Below are 17,879 nucleotides of genomic sequence, written 5' to 3'. Positions count from 1 at the left end.
AAGACACCTGCATGTCAGAGACGGTTTTGACAACTGGTGGGAGGAAGAGCTTTGCTGGAAGGATTCCAAGGATGCAACAGGGGAGTGTGGCTTGTGTGTGCAGACAGTATTTTAATCTTTTGCCATTTGGGGGATGGGATTGAATCTTCTCTTTCTATAGAAAAAGGACCATATAACTGAGAAGCCTAGGCTGAATTGTTTTTCTCCCCATCAAACTAGTTTCCTATTTGTAGGAATTCCAGATTTCTCACGAGAGGAATGGGGCAATGAAACAGTACATTTTTTCATGGTTCGGTTCTCTATCCCCTAAACTGGTGCATATGTAAAAACATGCCCTGAGCATAGGAACATAGATATCTGTAGGGTTTCAGTGCAACCTCTGGGGCCTTTAAAAGGAACTTGGTGTACCTCCATAAATTAGGTGATGGGCCTTTGGACCCTCAGCCAACCCTACAGAGGCCACATGCATTCACGCTCACAGGCCACTCCCCACAGCCGATTCATGCAGGTCAGTGGAAGAGGGGGAGTTATCATCCCTCGAGAAGAGAGGACTGAGAGGTGAGACAATAGCCATCTTCGAATATCTGAAGGGCTGTCTCGTGGAAGACGGAGCCAGCTTGTTTTCTGCTGTTCCAGAGGACCTGAACCAGTGGATTCAAATGACAAGGAAGGAGATACCAACTCAACATCAGGGAGAACTTTCTGGTGGTATGAGCTGTTTGCAGCGCTTTTTTCTTAGCTAGAGTGCACCAGAGTGCAGTTCTGGCGCCTCTCAGGTGGGCGCTATGGCGGGTCAACACTCCTCCCATCTGCTTCTTGCCTTCACATATTTTTGAGAAGCCCCAAACAAACATTTCATGTCAAAATGGAAGCTCCCATAATCCCAGGTCATGCTTGCTGAGGCTGATGGGAGTTGCAGTTCAGCAACATCTGGAGGGCCAAAGGCCCTACTTAGTCTTAGGAGTGCCTAGGATGGCTACCATGTCACTGTAAACCTAGCCATCACTGATAATAACAAAAAAAATCATATGGAGGAAAACAGAACTGTGGTGTGATATGGCAACTTATGTTCATGCACAAATGATTGAGGAAAGGGAAGAGAGGAAGACAGGTGTGCAAGGACAGGACCCAGAATATCTCAGGGAACTACCAAGAGCTCAGAAACAGAGGGAGAAATCCACAAATAATTGCCCTGCCTTCAGAGGAAGAAAGGACAGAGAAGCCAGACTGGGCAAGATGGCTGCTAAACTGCCCAATGTTTACCTCACATTCAAATTCAAATGTGCATGTCAAATGTGCATGTCTTTTTTTTAGATCTATGACTCTGCCTAGCTCCTAGCTGCTCCTTAACATGATTGCTCAAGCTTCACGGCAGGGCCAATTTGCATTTCTTTTTCTTCAACCCATCTCCCATGTAGCAGGAGGTTGGAGGCCATCTGTCAGAGATTCATTAGATACTCTTCCAACTCCACGATTCCACGAATTTATCAGATGGGGGATTGTTTTCTCATCAGGAGGCTGTGCTGAACAGAGAGGTTTAAACTTTTCTGCCACCACCCCAGCCTCCATACGGACTATATTCCTCCCCTGCATTTGGCCACCACCAAAATCTGTAGGGTCTTTTACTTCTGGAGCTGGATCAGGCCCCCGGACTTGGCGTTATCCACCCCTGGTATAGGCACAAACCAGTATGAGGAGCTGAGGGTTTTTTCCTAACCCAACATAAATGAAGTGGAAGAGAAGTGATCTTGGAAGTACATCAGATACACAAAGTTTGTAGGGAGGCAATTTGGAACGCTGTGCTATTGGATCAAAAACTGCAAATTGAGAATCCTCAGATTTGTATATGGAAATTCCTAACTTTTCCATTAAGGATTTCAGATACTGCCTGGACTTTAACTCTCAAACAAAGTGGGGACAATGCTGCTCCCCTCACGTCAGGCTTGTGGTCTTCCCTTAGGGGTCTGCTTGGCCACAGTGAGAGCAGGAAGCTGGACCATACAGGCCTTTCATGAGAACACAATAAGAGCCTGCTGGATCAGGCCAATAGCCCATTTGTCCAGCAGCCTGTTCTCACAGTGGTCAACCAGATTCCTGTGGGAAACTTGCAAGCAGGATTTGAGCATAAGAGCCCTCTCGCCTTCTGCAGTTTCCCCAAGTTCCTGTGGGAGGGAGTTCCATAGGTTAACTTTGCACTGCGCGAATAAGCCCTTTCTTCTGTCTGTCTTGAATCTTTCAATGTCCATCTTCATGGGATGTCCATGAGCTGTAGTGTTGTGAGAGAGGCAGACAAACCTTTCTCTATCCACTTCCTCCTCGCCAGACATAACTTTAGGAACTTCCATCATATTGCCGCTTAACTTTTCTCTAAACTAAAAAGTCCCGAACTCTGCAACCTTTTCTCATAGGGGAGCCACTCAGTCCCCCTGACCACTTTCACCTGGTCCAGCAGGACTCTTACATTCTTAAAACTTGTTTTTTTTGCAATTCAACTTTTCCAAAATGGCACACATACTACAAACATGACATTTTCGCTCCTCCTTTTTCCTTCAAGGAGCTTCTCAGTCCCCTCCACTCCTTTCGCAATAGCAGTGACATGTGGTCTCCCTTCCAACTCCACAGTTCCATGATCTTGTGGTTCTGTGTATGGAAGCTGGAAGGGAGAGACACCAAGAAGACCTGAGCACGTTGTGGGAAGAGAAGGTGAGATTTGGGGATGGAAAAACAAAGTCAAGCGGAAGGTACTTGGCTGTTAGCCAGCACAGCCTGAGAATTGGCTAATGAACCTATCGCAATGCGGGCCCCAAAACGAGAATCCATTCTGATATATAGATCGTCTGAACAACCAACAGGGCATCACAGCAGAGGCTACACAAAGAAGGAAAACTCAATTCAGGGACAAAGTCAGAGAGGAAAGAGGTGACTTGTTACAAACGAGGAACAGCTCCTTCGTTAGGGAGATTGGAAACTGAGCCACACTTTTGATGGAGATGCGTTGCAGGGAGGTTCAGGTTGCTTGGGGAGGAAGCGTGTTGGAATAGTAGCTCAAACTCTCCGACACGGTTTTGGAGTCACTACGGGAGGAGCCGTTGGAGGCCAGATCCACAGAGAGGCGCTTGGTTTTGCTGCTGGCATCAAGCTCCTCTTCTGGGTTGCCAGCGATGGAGGAGACCGTCGTTTCCATCCGGCTGACCTTGTACATGCTGCTCTGTGTCTGGAGGTACCTGGCTGACTTCATCTCCAGCCCTTCGTATTTGCTGGCTCTGATGAAAGGGCACCACCGGAAAGCATGCTTGAAGCCAATCCGGAACCTGGGAAGACAAATAGTAGAATTTTGCACTTGGGCAAAAAAAATGAGAGGCACAAATACAAGATGGGGGACACTTGGCTTGAGAGCAGTACATGTGAAAAGGATCTAGGAGTCTTGGTTGACCACAAACTTGACATGAGCCAACAGTGTGACACGGCAGCTAAAAAAGCCAATGCAATTCTGGGCTGCATGAATAGGAGTATAGCATCTAGATCAAGGGAAGTAATAGTGCCACTGTATTCTGCTCTGGTCAGACCTCACCTGGAGTACTGTGTCCAGTTCTGGGCACCACAGTTCAAGAAGGACACTGACAAACTGGAACGTGTCCAGAGGAGGGCAACCAAAATGGTCAAAGGCCTGGAAACGATGCCTTATGAGGAACGGCTAAGGGAGCTGGGCATGTTTAGCCTGGAGAAGAGGAGGTTAAGGGGTGATATGATAGCCATGTTCAAATATATAAAAGGATGTCATATAGAGGAGGGAGAAAGGTTGTTTTCTGCTGCTCCAGAGAAGCGGACACAGAGCAATGGATCCAAACTACAAGAAAGAAGATTCCACCTAAACATTAGGAAGAACTTCCTGACAGTAAGAGCTGTTCGACAGTGGAATTTGCTGCCAAGGAGTGTGGTGGAGTCTCCTTCTTTGGAAGTCTTTAAGCAGAGGCTTGACAACCATATGTCAGGAGTGCTCTGATGGTGTTTCCTGCTTGGCAGGGGGTTGGACTCGATGGCCCTTGTGGTCTCTTCCAACTCTATGATTCTATGATTCTATTCTATGAATCACAGAATTGCAGAGTTGGAAGCGACTCAAAGGGCCATCTAGTCCAACCCCCTGCAAATGGGGTCAGCTGTGCTAGAACCCAACCTGTGGCATTTAAGACATGGGTCCTGGCCAGGATTTTATATATGGTACAGGCACACCAGATCCATTTTGTACACCCGTTTTCTTCCTCTTTATAACCTTTGCGCTGAAACATTTAAATTTTCTGGGCCAAATACTGTACCAAAGAGGGGAAAAAAGAAGCTGAGTTCCCTGAGCTCTGTATAAACTGCATAAATTAAGAAAATTTGCATAACTGATATTTTTTCTTTAAAATGTCAAAGATTTATTGAAGAATTTGACAAGAAAGGGAAAAGAGAAAAAGATGAAATAAAAATTAAGAGAATATAAAATACTCATGACTGAGTATGACAGTAATATACAAATAATAGAAATGTGTCCATTCACATTGTAGAAACAGTGACCCTAGGTACATGAATCTGGAATTAAACATACAAGTTTACACAAGCTCCCCAGAGGGCCAAATGGAAAATTGATCTTGACTTTCATGAGTGATTCTGTCATTTCTGCTATTTGATATAATTTATCCTGGCTGGGAAGGAAGGAAGGAAAGAAAGAAAGTTCTGCATTTGTAAGAAACAGAACTTTTAGTGTGGCAGCACTTACACTTTGGAACTCCTTGCCTATTGACACCAGACAGGCATCTTTGCTGTATCTTTTGGGCACCTGCTAAGAACATTTTTCTTTGGACAAACCTGACATGTAGAATGTTGACATGTGGTTTAATCTTGTTTTTAGCTTATTGATTTTAATTGCTTAAAATGTTTTAGTTGCTTTCACTGATAATTTTATTTTTTCATTCTTTTTGCAAATCATTTTGAGGTTTTATTACAGTATATAATATTATGAAATTCTGGATTGCATACTCTTGATCCCTGTACAGTTATTTACAGAGAAATGAACAATATTCTGCACCACTGACACCAAAAAAGCCAATCTCCAAAAGGGGTGATGATGTTTTGATATGTACAAATCTGCTTTTGCAACTCAAACCTGAGCATTAGCTGAACCCGTCGCAATACATCACAGGGACATGGATCTTACCTGTCATTGAGGCAGCAGTAAATAATAGGGTTGTACATGGTGGAGCTCATGGCCAGCCACAAGATAGCTAAGTAGACCTGCTGGATGTACTTTTGCTGGTACCACTCTGCCTTGAAATGCTGGAGGAGGAAGTAGATGTGGAAAGGCAACCAGCAGATGGCAAAGGTGCAGACCACAATGATCATCATCTTGACAACCTGTCAGAGAAGGACAGCCTCTTACAGCCACAGCATCATCTACCGTATTTTTCGCACCATAACACTCACTTGTTTTCCTCCTAGAAAGTAAGGGGAAATGTCTGTGCGCGTTATGGAGCGAATGCCTACGGATGGCGGGGGGATCTGCTGCAGTCGTGAGCAGAAGATCCATGGTTCCCCTTCCTTCCCCTCCTCCGTGGCTCGCTTTGAAACAGCAAAGCGGGAGAAGAGCCGCTGAGTGGGGAGGAGAGAGAGACAGAGAGCCTGCTTGCTTTAAAGGAGCAAAGCGGGAGAGGAGAGCGGCTCCTCGTGTAAGTGGCTTTGAGAGAGACAGAGAGAGAGAGAGAGCCTGCTTGCTTTAAAGGAGCAAAGCGGGAGAGGAGAGCGGCTCCTCATGTAAGCGGCTCCTGTCCAGTTGGCTCCTTTAAAGCAAGCAGGCTCTCTGTCCGTCTCTCCTCCCCACGCGCTAAATAACAGCAAAGATTTTTCAAGCAGGCTCTCTGTCTCTCTCTCCTCCCCACTCGCTAAATAGCAGCAAAGTTTTTCGCAAGCAGGCTCTCTGTCTCTCTCTCCTCCCCACTCCTCTTATAAGAGCCTTCTCCTCTTATACCCCTCTTCTGCATTATTAGCAGCACCCACCCCACACGTGTTCCTTCTCCCCTTAAACCCCTCGCCTGCATTATTAGCAGCATCCTTCTCCACACACCCCACACATGTTCCTTGTCCCTTGAGTACTTTTCCTTCCCTCCCCACTTAAAACATGGTTACAAAGCATGGATCCACACGGATCCTCAGGATTTTTGCACTGGGTCACCCCAAATTCACCATCAGATCACATAGCATGTCCATGGCTACAGCTTGCACCAAAAAAATCACGCACCCACTGTTGCCTGGGACCGCAGTGGTGCAAAAACGTGGTTACAAAGCACGGATCCACATGGATCCTCAGGATTTTTGCATTGGGCTACCCCAAACTCACCGTCAGATCACATGTCTGTGGCCACAGCATGAACCACAAAAATCATACATCCACTGTTTCGTTTAGAATATTTTTTTTCTTGTTTTCCTCCTCTAAAAACAATCTGCGTGTTATGGTTGGGAGCGTGTTATAGAGAGAAAAATACGGCAGCATTTAGAGGCAGTCAAAACGAAGACGTGACTGGTCCATTCATACCACCTAGCAGGGGCTTTGGGTAAGCACTACAGGGAAATCTCAGCGGGAAGAGTCAGAAGTATGTGTAATTGTCCTGGGGCTATTTGCTCTTTCAGAGGTGACCCACAAAGAATGTGATCTTTCCAGAGCCTTATCTCTGTGTCAGCATGTGTCCTGTGATGAATGAATGTTGCCCACATTGATCTGACTTTAAGGTCTGGTCAACGCTAACCCAACCAACTCCATTTTCTTTTGAGTTTCTCGTGCCCTTTTCTTAGACTGGCCTTTTTTCAAGAAGCACTGTGGATAATTCTGGCTACCCGTGCTCCTTTCTGGGATCTCCCTGTTCCCGCTCCATTGGAAACATCAACACCTCCAAGCACTGGTTTCCCAACTAGCTTTGCCCATTCTCTTCCTGTTACAATCTCCTCAGAGGATTTGCCAGCCAGCCCCTGTTCTCTGTCTCCAGGGGAGTGGCATGCCCTTGGCCACAGAGTGACCATCATCCTTGCTAAAGGTGTGGGCCACAACTTCTTGCAAATCCTGGGCTCTCCCTTCCTCATGTTTAGAAGTGCCCAGAGCAAACGGAAGATGTGCCTGGCATCATTCTGGAACTTCTGAAATGAAATGACCCTTGTGGCAAATGAGCTCTGGCAATCCTGTGTGCCTTGCAAAATATCTTCAGGAGAAGAAAAGGCTAAGGAGTAAATAATGCATGAATTCAGAGTGGGGTCCATAAGACAGTTTGATGGTGCTTTATATGCCTCCTTCCCGTATCTCCTGCAGCCAAGCTGGTGCCAAATGTCTTGCTCTGCTTTCCATTGGACTACACCAGCGAGGCTGGAGGCACACTCCATTGTCTCTCGAGACAGATGGATGCCAACAACCAGGCAGTGGAGAAAAGCATTAGACCTCTTCTTGAGATCCGTGTCAGTGAACCAACCTCTTGGCTAAGAGTTGTTGACGAACCCAAGATCACCCAGCGAGTTTCACGGCTGAGAGGGGATTTAAACCCAGGTCTGTGAGGCCCTCCTGTGAGACTTTACAATTGCACCACATGGGCTCCACCATCCACTTATCTTGTCAACATTTGGGGATCTAACCTAGACTGGGATTGGTTCATCTGAGGTAGCCTGGACTTTTTCTTCCCGCTCTGTTCAAACTCTGTTTTGATTCTTCAGAGCCACTTACCTTGCGCTTGGCAGACACCTGCTCCTGGTAGCGGTCCGAAGTGTCCCCTGGGATCTCACTGGCCCATAGTGTGATACCGACCATGGTATAGGCGTAGCCTATCACTAGGAGTGGCAGGACGTAGCTTAGCACCGTCACACAAAAGTGGTACCTGGAATGAGTTGAAGAGCTTTAAGAATCATACTACAATAAATTAATAAACAATAAATAAATGAATGAATAAATGCTAGGCTTGACACACCTCAAGGCAAATTAGAAAATCCTAGGCTTGACACACCTCCTACCAAGGCTGAAGCTCTGCAATACTTGGTACATTGGAGGGTGCTGGGTCGTGCAGCAAAGACTCTTAAACATCCAGTAGGCGGCAATCTCCCTTTTTCTGTAAGGTTGTTTAATCCATAGACCCTGCCGTGGACTTCTTAGTGTGAAGGGCACTGTAGGGCTGCTGTTCAGGGAGGTTTTTTAATGTGTGATATTTTAGTGTATGTTTGATTTCTATGGAAGCCGCCCAGAGTGGCTGGGGAAACACAGCCAGATGGGCAGGGTACAAATAATAAATTATTATTATTATTATTACTATTATTATTGTTGTTGTTGTTGTAGGGCTGGCGCAGGCTGCAGCCTCCTAAAAGTGATGGTAGAAGGCCCTTATGTCATTCTATGCCAATTCCAAAATAATTAAATAAAATAAAAATAATAAAAATAATAAAAATAAAATAAAATAAGAAGTATCTGTTGGTCCGAGGACAAGGCCCGGTTATTTTCAGCTGCATACTCCATTGCCTTTGGCGCTATGCGCATTGGCGAAGTGGTTTGTAAGGGTTAACCAGAATCCGCTGCCCGGGGTTAGTTTGAGAGACCTGACCTTGTTCAGATCCAATTTAGTCCTGCATGTCCAATGTTCCAAAACCGATCAGTGGTAAAGGACACTAAACATTTCATGTACGTGAGACCAACCGTCTCAGGTCCATTCCTTATACATTTGGATGGCTCCCGCCTTGCACGGCATCAGTCCACGCGCATTATGCAAAGAGAGATTGCTGCCTGCGGTTTATCCTCAGCTGAATTTGCGGCTAACTCCTTTAGGATTGGGGCCGCCACCACAGCACTGCATTTGGGACTCTCAGCTGAAAGGATGAAGGACATGGGGGCAGTGGAAGTCTGATGCATTTAAGGGATATATTCGTAAGACCTTGTGATTGTTCACAGTATACTTGACCTGGCTTCGTTACCTTCTTTTGCTTTCAGGTGACCTTGTGGTGCACATTTGGATTATAGGCCCTGCACTGTCCACTGGGATAGAAACCATGCCGTTAACGGGGACCCTAGGGTGCAGGAGCTATGAGGGCGTGCATCTGGATAATCGGGCACAGCATTGTGCATTGGGCCAGGGTCCGCGCCATCAATTCCGGTCTTGGGCCGCACCTTAACTACATCAATATATCTTGGATCTCTCAGAGGGGAATGCGCTGGGCCGGAATGTTGCCCGCAATTAGGGCCAGAGCGGCAGCGGTGGGCCCCCAGATGCTTTAGTTATCCAATTAGGCGAAAAGGATTTAGCTTACAGAAAGGCAGTCGACTTGATGTGGCATATCTTTAGTGACTTTGAGGAACTTAAGGCCTCTTATCCAAACATCACCATTCTTGGGGCCTTGTTGATGGAAAGCCGGGTTTGGAGAGAGAGCAGGTGCCCGATAGCCATGAATAGGGCTAGGAAAGCCTTGGATCGGGTGGTGGTGCGTAGAGTGGCAGCCCTGGGTGGGTGGGTCATTGACCACTCGGGCAACTGCGAGGCCCTCTACCAGCTTGATGGCGTGCATCTTTCGGATGCGGGAAATGATATTTGGCTTGATGGCGTGCATCTTTCAGATGCGGGAAATGACATGTGGCTGACTGATATAGCAAAGGGGGTAAGGGATTGGTTTCAGGCATGAGAGTATTGGCGGCGAGCAATTGCTCGTGTGGTGGTAGGCATTGGTAAGAAGGGGTTAAGAGGATGTGGGGGGGGGAGGAACGCCATCACCTCTCCCCAGTGAGCGAAGGGTAGTCTGTTAAAGGACTCCGGGGGGCGTGGCCCTGTCCGAAGCCTGTGGAGGTGTGGGCCAAAGGCACGCCCCCGAGCGGTGACCCGGGGGAGCTCCTAGTCAACGTGCCTCGGCGGGAGACTCCCCCGATATAGTGTTAACCCTTCCCCGTGTCTCCAGCAAATGGGCTGGAGCCGGATAGTTGTTAGGACCAATGCCTAAGCCAATGCCTCTCATTCCTGAATTCAATAAAGTTGTGGCCTAATTCGCCCATTTAACCTTAAACTATGGTGTCTCGTGTCTTTATTTATCCTGGTGGGGGGCGGGAACTCGCCACGCAACCGGAGTATGCTCTGCATCAATTTGGCTTGAACTGATTCACCTGGTGATGGGGAATTCATGAACAATACACAGCAACGCATGTTTTCCTCATCACCTGGGACCCTTGAGTACGGCAAACGCAGTAATGTGAGACTGACTAGCATCAAGTTAAGAATAAATAAACGGTGGCATCACTCAGAGCTCAGACAATAGCTCCCTGTGGGATTGGAGTGTGCCAAAAGTTATTTTGGGGCCAACCTGAAGTCACGCTCAGCGGATGTTATTCTGAACTTAGGAACTCCCTGGAGCCATGCGGTTGGGAGCGGACTGAGCTGTGCAGCAGCTGACAATTGCTTGGACTCATCAAATGTCAGACGCTGCCAGGAATGAATCTGAGCTACGTCTCCACAGTGCGCAGCCACAGAATGGGATTTTCAGCACCCAGATTCAGCCTTCAGACATGCAAAATAAGGAGCAAGAAAGAAAGTGTCCACGAGCTTGTCCTGTTTGCTTCTCTCTCCACTCCTGGGATTGGAATGAGAGCAAGGAGGGGCAAAGTGCTAGCTTACTTTCATGTTCAATTTATGCCTTATCATATACTCATAAAAAGATTTTATTGAAGCAAATAAAACAAGTCAATACAATAAAAATAATAGAAGTACAAAAAAGCAGCACAGTATATCTGGAAGAGACTTAATATTAGGTTGCTAAAGTATTTAAAACCATTAGGAAAGCCAAATTTGACATCGTATTGTGGAAAGGAAGTCCTGTGTGTCAGTATTTGCTGTATATAAGCTAAAATCCCACCAAACAACATATAATTTTTCAGGGTCTCCCAAGCCTTTGGCAACACATAATTTATGAGTCATTTCTTGCAGCTATTGCTAAGCTCCACATATTTATATACCAAAGCAAAAGTTGCAAATTCTGTAAGCTTTTCCATTTGGAGGCAACTGAGATTCTGGCAGCCACCAGCATCCATGTCAAGAGTTCCTGAGAGCTGAAACCTTTGGAACAGCCCAGATGAGTGGACCCATATGCAGGTCAACCATCACTGATTGTGAGTAATTTGCAAATGGCTTGCTGAAGAAGAAAGGGGGAAAGAACACTTTGCTCCCATCCACAGATGAAAGGAAAACGAGCCAGCAGCTGAGCACTGTCACTGCAAAGCTTCACTGTCACCACTGGTGCAAGCAGAGGAACCGAGGAAGAGGGGAAGGGTGGAGAAGGTCTGGCTCTGGCCTGCTGGCTGGATCCATTTCCTCTCACCCTGGTCTGGATCATGCTTTTCATTGTGATTAAGAACCTAATGCACTTAGAGAGCTTCCATATGTGCCTGACAGAAACATTTATATAGGCATAGGAGTAGAGTTGATGCTATTAGGAATCCCCCGCCTGCTGCTTTCCTTCTTGGCAGCTGAATTCCAATTAACCACCTTTCTGCAGAAGAGAAGCCAAGTCTTCCTTGGAGCTCTCCTGGGTCAAGAGAAGTACTGAGTTACATGAGCCACGACCACTTCTCACAGCTGCTGCTGCTGCTGCTAAGCATCTTGGCTGACAGGCTCTCTTTGAATAGTTGGTGCTAAAAGCCATTCAAACACATGCAGGAAGGAAGCTGCTGACACTCTGATAGCAAGTTGTCACCAAAATAGAAATATATGCCCAGTTAGCAAACCATTTTGTAAATATATTATCCAAATCGTCTCTCCCGCTCCCCCCGCAATCTGCAGAATATTTAATTTACAGCAACATTCATTCATTCATTCATTCATTCATTCATTCATTCATTGCATTTATATCCCACCTTTTTCGTTAAGCAGCTCAAGGTGGTTAAGCAGCTCACAGCTCACAGTTCCCCCCCCTTCTCCTATCCAGGACATTAGGCTGAGAGGAAGTGATTGGCCCAAGGTGACCCAGGGAGCTTCATGGTGGGGATTTGAATTCTGGTTTCCCAGGTCTTAGTCCAACATTCTAACCACTACATCACACTGGAACACCACAAGAAACCATTCTGAAAAGTTATAGGGACAAGGATTTATCGAGCATAAGGGCTCATTCACACCAGAGGCGTAGTGTGGGTTGCCAGCATCCAGGGCAAGGCAAGTATTGCACCCCTAACCCATGTTAGGGGACAGCAGCTTCCTCTACAGAGCCAGGAACAGTTTCCCTTTGCAGAGATACTTGGGGGGGGGGGGTAACAGGATGATGATGACTCTCATTCTCCTTGGCACTGCCCCCTTACCCCAACTCTCTCTTCTGATTGGTCTGCGGCTGATAACCCACTTGTTGTCTTATTCCATGTTGCCTCTGGCACCACCAGCAGCAACAGCTGGCAAGGGGGCAGCAGTGTGGGGTGGAGCTCCTCGGCCCCATCTGCTGATAGGCTAGGAAGAAGGGACAATAGCTTGGCAACCTCCCCAAGTGGCAGTCACGTTGCCACGTGAGCATGGTGCAGAGCAGGACAGAGGGTTGGTCAGCAGCGGGTATCTTTCTAAAGTGGAGGGTTCCCTAGCAACTGGACATTGCCAAAATCTGCTCCTCAGTTTGCCCACATGAACTTCGGGAGATTTTCTGTGTGAAGGAGAGAGCACACTATTTTTTATTTTTTATTTGTTGTTGTTGTTTAGTCGTTTAGTCGTGTCCGACTCTTTGTGACCCCATGGACCAGAGCACGCCAGGCACCTCTGTCCTCCACTACCTCCCGCAGTTTGGTCAAACTCATGCTGGTAACCTCAAAAACACTATCTAACCATCTCGTCCTCTGTCGCCCCCTTCTCCTTGTGCCCTCCATCTTTCCCAGCATCAGTGTCTTCTCCAGGGAGTCTTCTCTTCTCATGAGGTGGCCAAAGTACTGGAGCCTCAGCTTCACGATCTGTCCTTCCAGTGAGCACTCAGGGCTGATGTCCTTAAGAATGGATGCGTTTGATCTTCTTGCAGTCCATGGGACTCTCAAGAGTCTTCTCCAGCACCATAATTCAAAAGCATCAATTCTTCGGCGATCAGCCTTCTTTATGGCCCAGCTCTCACTTCCATACATCACTACTGGGAAAACCATGGCTTTAACTATACGGACCTTTGTTGGCAAGGTGACGTCTCTACTTCTCAAGATGCTGTCTAGGCCTGTCATTGCCCTTCTCCCAAGAAGCAGGCGTCTTTTTGTTATTTGTTATTACTACTTCCTTTTCTTTTGAAATTTTGCATACCTAAGAACTTTGCGTCCAAGGCAACTGCCTCCATGGCTGTGCCCACACTACGCCACTGATCCACACTTCCCTTTATTCTGCTATTGCTCTGAGATTTCTCGGCAGGTTTTTCTTTTGTCCTGCCACTTTCCCTGGGAAAATCAGCTCTTTATAGCTGAATCGGAACAAACATCAATCTGCAGAAAATGTGGTTGATGATTGTTCCTATTCACACTAAACAGTGGGTTTTCCCAGGGAAAGTGGCAGGATAAAAGAAAAACTTCCTGGATCCATGCCTAGAAATCGCGGGACAAATGGGAGTGTAGATGATCCTTAAGTGTCAGAAATGCGAGATATCCCTTCCTAGAAAACAGGAATCCCTGAGGCCAAAGTACTGGTGTGATGAATAAGCTTGCCATGGGTGTCTTTTCACCTCCACAGAAAACTTAAAAAGCCGCCGTGCAATCAACCAGTCACCTCACAAAAAACTGATTGCACTTTCATACAAAACCCCATGAGTGGCCCTGGTAATAAACCATGTTCTCCGCCCTGAAATGGGTCTAAATTAGGAACTGTCACAAACAAAAATCCACTGAATTATACCCTAGTAACTCAGTCCGCCCAAGGTGAAAGGTGATACTGTGTCATGCTTTATTATTATTTTAGGCTATCAATTAAGCCTGCAAAGCTGCAGAGTGAGAGGAAAATACCACAGCATAACTTAATCAAGTTGTTTGGCAATCACAAAATAGCATGCTACAGATTAGTCTGGATGTGTTCTTTTTCATTTTGCAAATGAAAAGGGAGGAGGACAACTTAATTGCAGCAAGCTGCAAACGGTGGAAGCTCTCTCTTCCCAGGCTGAAACCATTTGATCAGCTAATAAAATTGGGACAGATTAGACTTCAGTTTGAAAAACAGGGGGATAAATGTTAAAAGGCAGTGGCACTAAATAACCAAGATCATCAGGGGATGGCAAAATGGAGCTGATTTGTAGTGACATCCACAGGCGTTTCATTGCATGTGTTGGAAAAGAGTTTTAAAGAGAATGCCCTTTAAAGAGAAAAAGGATGCAACTCTGCCTCTCTTCTACTAGGGGAGGGGAAAGAGAGGTTGTCTGAGACATTTTCACCCACAGACCTGCTCAACAGACACCTTTATCAAATGCCCTGACCTTTTAGATATACAGGCAGTGGCCTGTTTTGTTTTGCTTGTTTACTTGGTGAGACGTCACTCATCAAATGTCAAGGCGATGGAGAAGCATCACGAAGTCAAAGGCCATAATAACCAGGAAGACTGGTGAACACAGTTCACAGATGCTGCTCTAATCTAAAGTCTCTGTGCTTGAAAATTTTCACAAACTTCTCTGTTTCATAACCTATGTCAGCATTTTAGATCTCACAGGAGCACAGTGATTAGACACAATTTATTGCAGAGGCCATCTAGGTCACCCAGTACCTACTTCAACCAAAACATTCACCCTAATCCTTTGGCTCAAGACAGTTGGCTGAAGTTCAGTTGGTACTTGATGTTTCTCAAATTTGCAGGTGACACCAAAGTGGAGGGGTAGCTGATAGCTCAGTAAATAGAATCAGGATTCAAGATGACCGTAACAGATCAGAGAACTGGATGCAAGCTAACAAAATGAATTTCCGTGGGGACAAATGTAAGGTTAGGCAGGAAGAACCAGATGCACAAATAAAGGATGGGGGACACCAGGCTTGCCTGGTGAAAGGATCTAGGGGGTCTTAGTAGACCACAAGCTTAACACGAGTCCACAGTGTGATGCAGCAGCAAAAAAACACTAATGCAATTCTAGACTGCATCAACAGGAGTATGGTGTCCAGAAACCCACATTCTGTGTGCAGTACAAGGGCAAAATGAGTGGGTGGTTAGCTCTTTTAATGGAGATTGCTAGGAAAGCCTAGGAGCTGTAGGACTGGCTACACATGCTAGGGTTTGCAATCCTGCATAAGACATAGACTTGGCAACACAGCAAAACCAACCACAGTGGTGGTGATGAGTCGAAGGTCCCCTGTGCCCAAGAAGCTGTTCATCTTAAGGATTGGACCTGTACACAGGGCACATGAATTGCAGGACCAGTGGAAGCAGGGAGAGAGTCGGCAGCAGCAACATCTTCTGAGATGGAGAGAGGGAAGAAGCTGGTGACAAGGCAAGGAAGATGAACAGAGGTTGTAATTGGCTCAAGGCAACAGATGCATATATGATGTCTTATGTGTGTGGTGAGATCAAACACGCAAGAAGCTTAATGTTGTAGAATAGGAAGTCCCTGTTTTCATCAGAGAAATGTTGGATGGTATGTAAGCCTGCGGGATTTATAGGCCTGGCGACTCTGCTTTGGGTGCTTCCCCAGCGACTGTTGCTTTGACAATATAAAGCTGACTGGAACATCACAATTGGTGTGGTTAATTGAAGAAAACCCACCACACTTATCTTCTATGAATCTGTCCTATCTTCTTTTAAAGTTGTCCAGTTTTTGAGAAGGGAAATTGATTGCATGTGTACTATACTGCATTTTCATAAAAGATGCATAATGTATCCAAATGCAACCTTGGAACAAAACGTTTCTGTATATCCCCACCTTCTAGTAGAATGCCAGCCAGCCAGCCATGCCCTCCTCCAGGTTATCTATTCCACCAGCACCATGGGTTTTCCGTATAAGCGGCTGAACATGCTTTACCTTCATTGGGCTGTGTCCCTCCCCCCCCCATACACACTCTTTGTAGGTGTTTATTTGTACTTTTGCAGACTTCAGGGTTCCTCTTGCCAGTGCTGGATTTAGCAGAATGTGGGCAGTTCCCCCGCACAGGTGCCAAGCCGAGGGAGCTCAAAATAATAACAATAAATAAATAAATAAATATTGTGAAAAGAAGAAATATTTAGGAGGAGTGCCAAAAGTTGTCCTGCCTCAGGACATCATATTACCAAAATCTGCACCTGCTCTGACCATGCCAATACCACCATCTTGTTTCATGGTGGCTCTGTTTTGACTACATAGCCAGTGGCACTCACCACCCGACTTGCAACTGGGTTTGACATTTTATTGCTTTTGTGCTATTTTAGCACTGCTTTGTTTGACAACTGGTAGTTTTTCAGTGGGTTTTCTTTCCTGCTTCTTTTAATATATTGCTATGCTGTTTTGCAAGCATTTGTAGAAAAGCAGGATGGAAATAATAAAAAAAGAATAAATGAATGCATACGATAATGAGAGCTTTTCTATCTGCATTGTTACATGATTGTGCTGTCATAACACCCCCCTTCCCCTTTGGGTTGTTTGGTGGGTTGGCGTATATTGTTTTAGAGGTTAAAGTTTAGACACAGAAGTGTCTGGCTATCACAATGGAAACAACAGGCTGGATGCCAAACTCACCCTCGTTGAAAAAGCCAGAGGCTTCGGACTCCATGCCCCCAGAATCTTCCTTAGCTGATATGATGCTGAATGACAGGGCTGGGAGTTGGAGGGGACTTTGGAAGGAGGTCATGAAAGTAGCACTGGTTAGAAGGGATGGGGGGGGGGGAGGGAAGACATTTGTTCTTTTGCTGCTGTTGGTTATCCTCGTGGCATTTTTGCAATATTTATTAGGAATATTTCTTTAGAGGGGAGTAAGAGTCCCTTTATTTACAAATAGCCACAGCCTCATACCCAACATTGCTCAGTTATTCTAAGATACAAAACAAAACAAATCAGTGCCATTTTGAAATGTTCAGTCCACCATCGCAATTCAAAATGGGATCCAATTGTATCCAAACACAGGCATAAAACCAGTTCCTTGTTCTCAGGAACCATCATGCAAAAGATACTTACAATGATGTGGGTTTCTGGGGTCTGGATGATGCCCAATCCTTCCAATTCTTGGAGTCCTTCACCCAGGGAGGGTTAGAATCTAACAGAGGAGGTTGCTGAGCTAGTCAGCTAAGTTTTCTAGTAAGACAATTACCTTAACTGGCCACTTATATGCCCTCATCAGCACCCAAGAGCTACAACTAAGTGATGGGGCCCTCCAGGCTAATGGGTGGGCCTTTCCTCCATCCTGCACCACCTAGCTGCTAACTAGGAGAACAATGGCCAATGGCATGCATAGCATGTGGGGGCCAAGCTGGAAGCAGGCTAGAGGATGGAGAAACAGATACCTGCTTGCTCTGTGCTGGATCCAAAGCTGCGACTAATGGAGAAGCAACATCTTTTGGGGTGTTAATGCTGTGAGTCCCTCCACCTGATGCTCAGGTTATAGATATTTGTGAATGAAATCATACATCCTAAAGACACCGCAGTCTCCGCTGACCTTCAGTCCAAGGAAACTGAACGTGAGTACCGTATTTTTCGCTCTATAAGACGCACCAGACCATAAGACGCACCTAGTTTTTGGAGGAGGAAAACAAAACAAAAAATATTCTGAATCCCAGAAGCCGGAACAGCAAGAGGGATCGCTGCGCAGCGAAAGCAGCAATCCCTCTTGCTGTTCTGGCTTCTGGGATAGCTGCGCAGCCGGCATTCGCACCATAAGACCCACACACATTTCCCCTTCCTTTTTAGGAGGGAAAAAGTGAGTCTTATAGAGCAAAAAATACGTAAGTGCCTGAAACAGCTGGATTCTG

The 17,879-nt window shown here is 46.1% G+C and overlaps 1 protein-coding gene across 1 annotated transcript in view; it reads right to left on the bottom strand.

Annotated features, from left to right (window-relative positions):
• Window positions 1–1,300: 1,300 nt before the first annotated feature.
• TACR1 (tachykinin receptor 1) overlaps window positions 1,301–17,879 on the bottom strand; it is a 53,459-nt gene continuing 36,880 nt past the window's right edge. Inside the window, exons 3-5 of the mRNA XM_028741105.2 lie at window positions 7,736–7,886; window positions 5,195–5,391; window positions 1,301–3,311 (exon numbers count right to left, since the gene is read on the bottom strand). Coding sequence (XP_028596938.2) covers window positions 3,008–3,311; window positions 5,195–5,391; window positions 7,736–7,886 — 652 coding nt within the window. The 3' untranslated portion in view covers window positions 1,301–3,007. The remainder of the gene's footprint in view (window positions 3,312–5,194; window positions 5,392–7,735; window positions 7,887–17,879) is intronic.

The sequence above is a fragment of the Podarcis muralis genome, chromosome 7 (genome assembly GCF_964188315.1).
Source record: "Podarcis muralis chromosome 7, rPodMur119.hap1.1, whole genome shotgun sequence".
Classification (NCBI taxonomy): domain Eukaryota; kingdom Metazoa; phylum Chordata; class Lepidosauria; order Squamata; family Lacertidae; genus Podarcis; species Podarcis muralis.
The sequence above is the reverse complement of the archived record's forward strand: the minus strand, read 5'-3'. Positions and strand labels throughout refer to the sequence as shown.